Source organism: Carlito syrichta, unplaced genomic scaffold (genome assembly GCF_000164805.1).
Source record: "Carlito syrichta isolate Samal-C Ts95f unplaced genomic scaffold, Tarsius_syrichta-2.0.1 Scaffold307764, whole genome shotgun sequence".
NCBI classification, from domain to species: Eukaryota; Metazoa; Chordata; class Mammalia; order Primates; family Tarsiidae; genus Carlito; species Carlito syrichta.
This window is the reverse complement of record NW_007251860.1, coordinates 241,989-252,769: the sequence shown is the minus strand read 5'-3', so window position 1 is coordinate 252,769 and position 10,781 is coordinate 241,989. Positions and strand designations below refer to the sequence as shown.

The 10,781-nt window shown below is 38.5% G+C and overlaps 1 protein-coding gene across 3 annotated transcripts in view; it reads left to right on the top strand.

Annotated features, from left to right (window-relative positions):
* Positions 1-9,717: 9,717 nt before the first annotated feature.
* ASB9 (ankyrin repeat and SOCS box containing 9) overlaps positions 9,718-10,781 on the top strand; it is a 29,082-nt gene continuing 28,018 nt past the window's right edge. For 2 of the 3 annotated variants that reach the window (XM_008064608.1, XM_008064606.1), the window contains exons 1-2: positions 9,718-10,066; positions 10,206-10,432. In XM_008064608.1, the coding sequence (XP_008062799.1) occupies positions 10,339-10,432 (94 nt within the window). In that variant the 5' untranslated portion in view covers positions 9,718-10,066; positions 10,206-10,338. Of the gene's footprint in view, positions 10,067-10,101; positions 10,433-10,781 lie in introns of those variants that run through there. The other variant, XM_008064609.1, reaches the window with a different exon arrangement.

Genomic DNA, 10,781 nt, shown 5'->3' with positions numbered 1-10,781 from the left:
CAACCTCACTAATCATCAAGGAGATGCAAATCAAAATTACACTGGGATACCACCTAACTCCAGTCAGAATGGCCATTATCAATAACTCAAAAAATAACAGATGCTGGAGAGGATGTGGTGAAAAGGGAACACTTATACACTGTTGGTGGTAGTGTAAACTGGTGCAACCTCTGTGGAAAGCAGTGTGGCGATTCCTAAAAGCTCTAAATATCGACCTCCCATATGATCCTGCAATCTCCCTACTGGCAATATACCCTGAAGAACTCAAATCACTCTATAGAAAAGATACCTGCACACGTATGTTTATCGCAGCATTTTTCACAATAGCAAGAACCTAGAACCAACCATATTGTCCATCAAAAGTGGACTGGATCTAAAAAATGTGGTACATATACATGATGGAATACTATGCAGCCATAAAAAATAACAAAATCATGAATTTTGCAGCAACCTGAATGGAACTACTATAATACTGAGTGATCTTTCACAGCAACAAAGATCTGAGTATCACATGTACTCACTCATAAGTGGACCTTGAACATCTATCGTAATACTATAAGAAAAGTATTGATAGTGGTGGGACTTTATGGGGGCAGGCAGGGAGGGCAAGGGTGGTGGGATTAATGGTAGTCAATATCTGTCTGGGGATGGGGAGACACCCCTTATCAACAAGGGTGCCTGAACAATGCATATTTGTATATCCAACCCTTAACTGTACCTCACAATTTTAAAATAAAAAATATGTTTAAAAAAAAAAGAACATGGGGACTAGATAGAATTTTAATTGTTGTAAGTACTACTGTCATGATTTAGTGGCTATGGTAATATTAGCTTCTAAAATGAAAATTATCTCTCAGATGATCCTAAGATTCGTTTTTAGTTTATCTAGACCTTTAGTTCGCAACTGGGGACAATTTTTCCCCACCCCCATTGGGATATTCATCAGTGTCTGCAGACATTTGGGGTTGTAACTACTGGGGGAGGATTGCTACTGACATCTTGAAGGTAGAGGCCAAGGATGCAGCTAATCTCTCCAAATGCATGGGACAGCCCACAACAGAGAATTATCAGGTACAAAATGTCAATAGTGCCCCGAGTGAAAAACCCTACCCTAGCTGTGCTGCTCAATACAGTAACTACTAGCCACATATGGCTAATGAGTCCTAGAATTGTGACTAGGCTGAATTAAGATGTACTGAATGTGTAAAACACACATTGAATTTTGAGGATTCAGTAGGTTAAAAGAATGTGAAATATCTTATTAATAGCTTTTGATATTGTATTTTCAGTTTTTTGAGAAACCTCTATACTGTTTTTCATATTGGTTGTACTAACTTACATTCCCACCAATAGTGTATCAGCATTCCCTTTTCTCTGCATCCTTGCCGGCATTTGTTATTATTATTTTTTAATAATAGCTATTCTCTTGTAATCCCAGCACTTTGGGAGGCCGAGGTGAATGAATTGCCTGAGACTGCAGGTTCGAGACCAGCCCAGGCAACTTGACGAGACCTCTTCTCTACCATAAATTAAAAAAAAAGAAAAAATTAGCTGGGCGTGGTAGCACGTGCCTGTAGTCCTGGCTACTTGGAAGGTTGAGGCGGTGGATCTCTGGAGCCCAGCAGGTCAATGCTGGGGTGGCCGTGAGTGTGTCATGGCACTCCACCCTAGGTGACAGAGTAAGACTCCAATAAAAAAACAGCTATTCTAACAGGTGAGGTGATATCTCACGTGGTTTTGATTTGCATTTCTCTGATGATTAGTGATACTGAACTTTCTTTTTTGTATATCTGTTGGCCATTTGTATGTCTTCTTTTGAGAAATGTCTATTCAGTGTTTTTCCCATTTTAAAATCAGATTTTTTTTTTTGCTGTTAAGTATGATCCAGCAGTCCCACTACTGGATATCTATCCAATAGAAAGAAAATAATCAGTATATCAAAGAGATATCTGCACCCCCATATTTAATGCAGCTTTATTCACAAAAGCTAAGATGTGGAATCAACCTAAATGTCCATCAACAAATCAACAGATAAAGATAATATGGTATATATATATATACACAATTGAATACTATCCAGCCTTAAAAAAAGAAGACAATCCTATCATCTGTGGCAACATGGATGAGCCTGGACGACATTGTGTTAAGTGAGACAAGCCAAGCACAGAAAGATTAATACCATATGTTCTCACATGTAGAAGCTAAAAAAAAAAAAAGAGTTCATAGAAGGAGAGAGTAGAACTGTGTTTATTAGAAGCTGGGAAGGGTAGAGAGTGGGAAGGATAGGGAAAGGTTGGTTGGCAGATACAAAATTAGAGTTAGATGAGAGGAATAGTGTTCCATAGCACTATAGAGTAAATATGGTTAACAATAATTTATTGTATATTTTCAAAAAACTAGAAGAGAAGATTTTGAATCCTCACAGTAGGAATGATAAATGCTTAAGATTATGAATATACTAATTACTCTGATTTTACCATTTACCTGTATTGAAATATCACTCTGCACCCTATAAATATGAACAATTATTACATGTCAACTAAAAATAAAATAAAAACTTTTGATGTCAATCATATATTGAACTGCTAATATCTTGGATATATTAGGTTAAATAAAATATATTATTAAAATTACTTTTACTTGTTTTTTTAGTGTGACTACAATAAAATTGTAAATTGCATGTGTGGTGCACATTATATTTCTATTAACACTGCTCTAGACTGTGGCATGATGTTTACAACTTTGGAATATCTAATAATCTTAATTAGTTGACTATCTGGGGAAAAAAGATTAAGTTATTATCTTGTATTTCAAAACAAATTTTGCTTTTTTTGAAAATGTAAAAAAAAATTAAATAACCCTTTAAAACACTAGAAGGAATGTACATCAGTGTGCATGCAAGGAAAAACATTTTCTAAACATACTATCAAAGGCAGAAAACTTAAAAGAAAACACTGACAAATTAAAACACATTAAAAATTATGTTATAAAAATTGCCATATGAAAAATAAAATGGCAAAAAAATGAAGGAAAATTATATGTGACATTTATGGCAGGACCAAGTTCAGTATTCTATGTAACCAGGACCAAGGAAACCCTCACATTTCATTCTCAGCTTCCTCCTTTTTCCAGTGGAGACTGGGAAGCAATTGTTTGGGATCATTTTCAGTGAACAGGGATGTTAATGTTCAATCTTCACTTGTGTGAGTTACTGCTTGTAAAATGTTGAAATTATCCAAACCTTCAGCAAGGACTTGTGCATTTTTTTAGAAGATATTAAGGAAAGAGCCTAGATTACTTATCTGGCTTTATATGGTATAATACATGGATTGCATTACGTGGTGGCAAAGCAATGTGTCAATTTGCCTGTTTAGGTGGGAGGAACTTCTCCTTTTATGAGACATGACGAAGAAAACAAAGTCTTGAAGAACTTTTACAAATCGTGGGGAAGGTACAGGATATTTCTAAATCCACAGAAGGAAGGATGATTCAATCTGCCCCAAATATTAAAGGCCAGAATGAACACAGTTGATATCTGTATTTCAACATATAAAGAATTCACTTAAAAATCGATGAGAATACTATAGGTTCATTAATAGAGAGGGAATGAATAAGAAACTTATCAAAGATAGCATGCAGTCATAAGAAAAATATCAAAGATGGAAAATTGATTGAGAGAATGGGTGGATTCGAAACAGGATGAGGAGCCTTTAGAGTCTTAGCCATGAAAAAGATCAGAGGAAAGAGTGGGACAGTTTCTTCCTATTATAGAACATTCAGGAATTGGAGGCTTTTCTTCTTCAAAATGTTCTCCCGAGTGCATTATTTTTGGTCAGCTGGGATCTTGCTGAATGTCGGAGCTCTGTGTTAAAGCCCCAGAAAACTCTAGGATATTCAAGCAGTCTATAACCCCAGAAAACTTAAAGTTCCACTGTGCAAGTGCTTTCTGAAACTGCAGATCACGGATTCCACAAATTCATATATGGCCCTCCCAATCCTGATAGGCCTGCCTGAGTGTGTGTGTGTGTGTGTGTGTGTGTGTGTGTGTGTGTGTGTGTGTGTAAGGGGTAACACCCAAATCCTAAATTGGGTCCTGAGAGATCATACACCGGAACCTATCAGATAATCCAGGTCCCTGCACCCTGGAGTGGTGTTGATGTCTTATAATTTATGAATGAAGGTATTGGACATGAGATAATCTTTAAATTCTCTTCAAGCTCGATATTCTATTAAGCTACACTCAGACCATTAGACTAATCATCTTTTTTAAAAAATTATATGGTTTTTATGAGATTATTTTTCCTGTAGTTTGAGATTCTTACCCACTAACACAGATTGCTTTATTTTTCACACTGTACAGGATGTTTTCTCCCCCAAATGGTATAATTTTTACAATTTCAGTCATATTTGTAGTGCTGTAGGATAACTTTACAATTCATTCACTCAACACATTTTTACTCAGCATCTATTATGTGCCAGATACTACAGAACAGTGTGAGAGACAGACATGGTGTTTGCTCTAAAAAAACCTTATGTGTTAGTGGGGACAACAGGGAATAAACAACACAGAAACATATAACATCATGTCAAAAAGTGATAAAAAGAAAAATAAGATAAAGAGTTACCCTCGCAGGGTAGCTGAATTTAAAAATAGCTATTCGTGTATGTAAATAGTACTTATTGGCTAATTTTTACTGTTAAAGTTTCTTAATGTTTTCAGTACATTTTCTTATTCCTTTGCCTAATTTAACAGATATACTGTTATAAAAGTATTTGTGATTCCTGCTTTGCCTACAAACCATATTGTAATGATCACCGAAGTTTCAAACCTTTCAAGATTATCCTTTTAAATGATTGTATCATATTCCTTAACTATTTCCATATTGCTGGACACTTAGAGTCTTTTTAATTTATTGCTATCATAGATAACATTGGCATGAAGTTCTTTTTTTTATAAATCTTTTTAACTGTTTGAAGTATTTCTTAGTAGATTTCTAGAAGTAGGACTTACATAGAAAAATGATTGAAAATAACTTAAAATATATACACAATGAATCTTTTTTTTTTTTTTTTTGAGTTGGAGTCTCACTCTGTTGCCCAGACTGGAGTGCAGTGTACTGCAGCCTCAACCCACTGGGCTCCGGCGATCCTTCCGCCTCAGCCTCAGCCTTCCTAGTAGCCGGAATTACAGGCACGCGCTACCATGCCTGGCTGATTTTTTTATTTATTGTAGAGATGAGATCTCGCCAAGTTGCCCAGGTGGGTCTCGAACCCGCGGGCTCAGACAATCTACTTACTTCAGCCTACCAAAGTGCAGGAACAATGAATCATTATAAGAGAAAAAAATCTTTTTGTAACCAAACAAATACCCAATGTTTTGTAACCAATAAATACCGAATATATACTATCTGACTATGTAGATATCGAATATATCTATTTACTATGTCTGTTATTTTTATTTTATTTTAAAAAATCGTTGTGTTGAGTGGTCTTCAATGATATATCTATCATTTACCTGACTGCATCAATTTATTATCTGCCTTGACATATTATTTTTTTAAAAATAAGCTTGCTGTATTACTTGAAGATTTAAACCTCAACACTTTCAAAATCCCTTAAATTACTTAAATGTTTGAGTATGTCATTCAACACCTCTAACTTTTTGTTCACATTCTATTAAGGATCTGTTTCCCTCAAAGTAATTCTCCTCCCATATATTTCTAATATTGCCATGTCAAATAAGCATGAGGTTTGTAGATAATTCTTTTTTTCAGTAACAATGCTCAATGCTGAGAAGATTTTATGCACTGAACACAAAGAGAATAGCTGACGCTTCAGAGGCATCGCCTGAAGCTGCCATGGTGAGGGATGAATTGCTGAATAACCACCGCTTGTCAGGGGAGGCTGCTCTCCACATTGGAGGACCTCACGTTTTCTCCCATTGCAAATCACTGCCAGGCTCTGCTCTTGCACTGAGATATTTCATTTGCATACGGAAAATGCCATCTCCTTTCCTCAGCAGATTCTGTACCAGGACGAATACATGGATCATACTTGGAATAGCAGCTTTTATTTTAACAAACTTAGCCTGTAAAAAAAAAGTGTATGCTAGGTTTTAATTTCCATTTATTAGTTTTTCTTCCCCCACCATTGTTATATCTTAAAAAGTTTCCAGCTTACAGAAAAATTACAAGCATAAAACAATGAATATCTGTATGTCCATCATTTCAACTCAACAATTGTTACCATTTTGCCACATTTGTTTTTCTCTATGCATATGTGCACATATATGCATTGCACATGTGTACACACACCTATATATTTGCACATGTAAACCCATATATAAGTAATATATATACATATGTTTTTAAAATGAACTATTTGTAAGTTGTGGGCATCATAAATCTTCACCAGGGCTAGGATTAGGATGAGTGAGGCAATGTTTTGAAAAGTCAATGTTAAGGCAAAGCAGCCCACAATGATGAAAATATCAAAATTTTAATAAAGACAAGCTATTTGTTTGTTTTATGACCCTGCATTATTGTGCAATGAGAACGGTGTTTTCAATCAGTTCATGGTTCTGGGACATGTGGCTTCTGGGTTTATGGGGAAGGACAATGGTATGCAAACAGGTTGGGCAATGCAGGTTTATATATACTCATATATTTTGACTGTGAATCTTGCATTAGCTCTTTCTACTTGGTACAAAATATGTATATATGCATACATTTCCCCCTTGGCCTCTCACTCTCATGTGGTTCCACACTAAGCAATCCAGTGTACATCTCCTAAGAACAGAGATTCTCCTATGAAATCATTGCACAGTGCTCGGGAAGTTTGACACTGATGCACTGCGACTATCTAAGAGATGTCTAGATTTAAGTTTCCACAAGTGTGGCTTCCATGTCTTTTCTGTCTTGTTCCACCATTCAGGATTAGATCAAGTATCATGCATTGAATGCAGTTATCAAGTCTTTTATTCTCCTTTTATTCTGGAAAACTTCCCCTTCCCACCTTCGACTTGTATGCCATTGGCATTTTTTTTTTTTTTGAGTTGGAGTCTCACTCTGTCGCCCAGACTGGAGTGCAGTGGCCGCTCCCGGCCACCGCAGCCTCGACCTGCTGGGCTCCGGCGATCCTTCCTCCTCAGCCTTCCGAGAAGCCAGAATTACAGGTGCGCGCTACCACGCCCAGCTAATTTTTTGATTTATTGTAGAGATGAGGTCTCGCCTGCCCAGGCGAGTCTCGAACCCGCGGGCTCAGGCAATCCACTCACCTCAGCCTCCCAAAGGCGCGGGATTACAGGCTGAGCCACCGAGCCCGACTGCCATTGGCATTTTTGAAGAGTGCAGTCACACTGTTATGTGACTATCCCTCAATTTTGATTTGTCTGATTGCTTCCTCAAGAATATCGCATTACACCAGATTTTAAACAACACGTTTTTGTTTGAAACTTATTGCACTGCTCTGCGGAGTAGGACAGAGTGACTTTTCTCTGAAGCAGCAGCATCAGATAGCCCAGCACACAGGAACAGTTATGTAAAAACAACTGAAGCAGGTAGGATTTTTGCTGGAATAGTGGGGAATTCCAAATTATCGGAGCAGATGTGTACCTGTTAGGTTTTAAAGGTTTTGTGCTAGACAAATTGCCAGCTGGAATAACAAGAAGTTTCAGTTCTCTGGCTAACTCTGACTGATTGGAAGTGACTTCTGAGGCTCCTCAAGGCCTTGGAAGGAAAGAATCTTGCACTCCATGCATGCAGGTGTGTCTTGGATATCTAAGTGAGGGGTAGGGCCGAGGCACTGGCTAGTATGAACACTGCACATGGTCAGAAATGATTGTGGCCTGACCATCTGCTGCAGGAAATTATTCTGTTTTCTTACCTAACCTGGGCTAGTTTCACTGAACATCCAGACACATGCAACAACACGCACAAAGACTGACTAGAAGTTAGAAAAATTGCTCTTCTCTTATGGGTTGTGGTTAGCGAACTCATTTCTCCATAATCACAGCTCAGACACTTGGGACTCAACTTTATCCTATACAAACCCTTAAAAATGCACAGACTTCTTTTGGAAAGAACTGGTGTTAGATAGTTAAAAAAAAATCAAATCCCATCCTCCTATTTACTAGTGTTTATCTACATCATAAATATACCAGGAAGATTAAAGGCCAATGACTTCCCTCCCAGGTAGTAGAGCAACAACCTGGAAATCTTTATTGTCATTTTGAAATTTGAATATGGAAAACCCTTAATGACTTGGTATTTAATTAAAAGTAAATAAAGAGGTTGTACTATAAAGATTTTATTCGGAAAGAATGGAAACAGTACCCAGCTTCCCCAATGTGTCCCCCTGTTTAACTGCTTCTCATCCAGTCTATGCTGGGAGTACATTTCTGACTCTGTTAAATACAAGTTTATCTCTCATTCTTCAAATCTTTCCTGATGGAGTAGTGAAGAGTTTGTATGCTTATGGCCTTCTCAGTTAATTCTGCAGAGATGGAGGGCAGTGTTTATCCCAGTTTTAAATGAGCACCCTTCTTTTGAAAACTGAAATTTGTATTGAGATAATTATAGATTCACATGAAGTTGTAAGAAAAAACAAAGAGAGATCTCTGTTATGCTCTGCCCAGTTTTCTCCAATGGTAACTTTTCACAAAACTATAGTACAATATCCTAACCAGGAAATTGACATTCATGCTGATCTTATTCAATTCCCCAGTTTTACTTGTACTTGTTTGTGTGTGTGTCTTTAGTTCTATACAATTTATCACACGTGCATGAGCATGCCTTTGACTCAGCATTTTCACTCTTAGGAATCCCTTTTCTAGAAATACTCATATTTGCATATGTGTACAAAGCCATATGTACAAAAATATGGACTGCAGTCTTTTTGTAGTACTAGGAGAAGTGGTGACATTCTGGTTGCATCATTAGGGGCATAATTAAATACTTTTGGCACAGTACGGAATGCTATGCAGTAGTAAATAAAGGAGCAGAGTTATGAAACCGAAGTGTAAAGATTTTCCAGAAAAAATGAGTGTAAAAAGCATAGAATAATACAGAGGTATTTATGTGAAAAATAGAAAGGATAAAGGCACACACATATGTATGCACAGAAAGGCCTTTAAAACATGAAGGACACTCCTCAAACTGTTAATAATGACCTCCAATGTTTCCACTGAGACGCCATAAATCCACAGCGAGGCCACATCTTTGGCATTAAGACAAATCTGCAATCATTTCACAGCCAGCCCATGCTTCAGACTAACTCAGCACCTTCCCCCGCGGAGATGAAAAATTCCCTTCCACCTGGAAGAGAGGAGCAGTGGGAGTCTAGGGGTGGCCATCAGCCTGAAGTAGCACCCAGGGGTGTGAGGAAACTGAGTTTATCTAAAAAAACACCAACACAGAACACCCAAATAGTTTGTATAGGGAAAGCAGTGAAACCTTAACAGAATTACATTTTTTTAATCATTAATAATTGAAAGACAGCAGGATCTCTTTCACATCCCATGCTACCCAGCAGTTCACTTTTCCTGTTGTATCCATTCATTAATGCATTTAGAAGTTAAAATAAAATGAGTGGGAGAAGGGAGAAGTAGGACATTTCGTGAAATCCTTGCAGCTGAAAAGAAGAAAATAGTTCTGTGCATTTTTGTAACATATAGACACATTTTCCCATAAGAAACTCCCAGCAAAATTGAAAGCACATGTGCAGATGGCCAGGGCGTGCTGTGCATGTTACTGTGCAAGCAATTCAGCAGGGCTGCTGCTAAACCAGCTTTCTCAGCTCTGGGTGCTGGGGCTTGTCTCAGTAACAAGCCTCCATGTAACAAACGGATCTCAGCAGAGTGAACAACATTGCAGTAAGCAAGCTGTTTTCTTCACCCTCACTCTGCTCCCCTTGCTCTCCAAAAGTTACAAACTGTGTTTCCTTCCTGATAAACTTCAAGGCTTCCTCACTGATTGGTCTCAGTTTGGGAAAGGACGTGACATCAGCAACTTTGCAGACTTGGGGCTGAGGGGCTGTTGTGGCCTTTGGCCAGCCTCCAGTCAGCTAGGTGGGGAGTGTGTCTGTGTGTGTGTGTGTGTGTGTGTGTGTGTGTGTGTGTGTGTGTGTGTGTGTGTGTGCATGCACGCGCCTCTGTCTAACCACAGGTACTACTCAGATTACCCTGTCTGCACTGTTCTCTGCTGTAGACCGTCTGACCAGGACGTGTGCAGCTCAGCCAGCCACAGGACTGGAATTTCCCAGGAGCAGGGGGAGCATGGAGTTTGGACTTTGCTGAGCAACTGAAGTGGAGCACAGAGCTTGCTGGCTCAGGAGAACACCATGGATGGCGAACGAGGGGGCAGGAACGGCAGCAAGCCCCTGGGGCCAGGAGACTCTCCTGACACCAGGCTCCTTTCAAACCCATTGATGGGCGGTGAGTCGTAGGGGAGGTGGAATCAGAGCCTGGGGAGGCTGGCTAATATGCTTAGAGAGAAGAGGGCTGGGCAATTTCAGTGGCTCTGTCTGAGGTGTGTCCATGGGCCAGTTATTGGACAGATGTCCACAGCTTGCTGGTATGTATCCTTTACACAGTTTTAAAAAATGTGTACACCTCTCTGCAGAATCCTATAGACAATACAAATGCAACTGTCACACATTATTCTCCAGTGAAAAGTTCAGCTCCAAGGAATCACTCTTTGTGGGTCAAATGAGTTATTTATTAAATCAGAGGTTTAAAAGTTACATATAAGTGGGAAAATACTTAATGCTAACATATTTCTTTT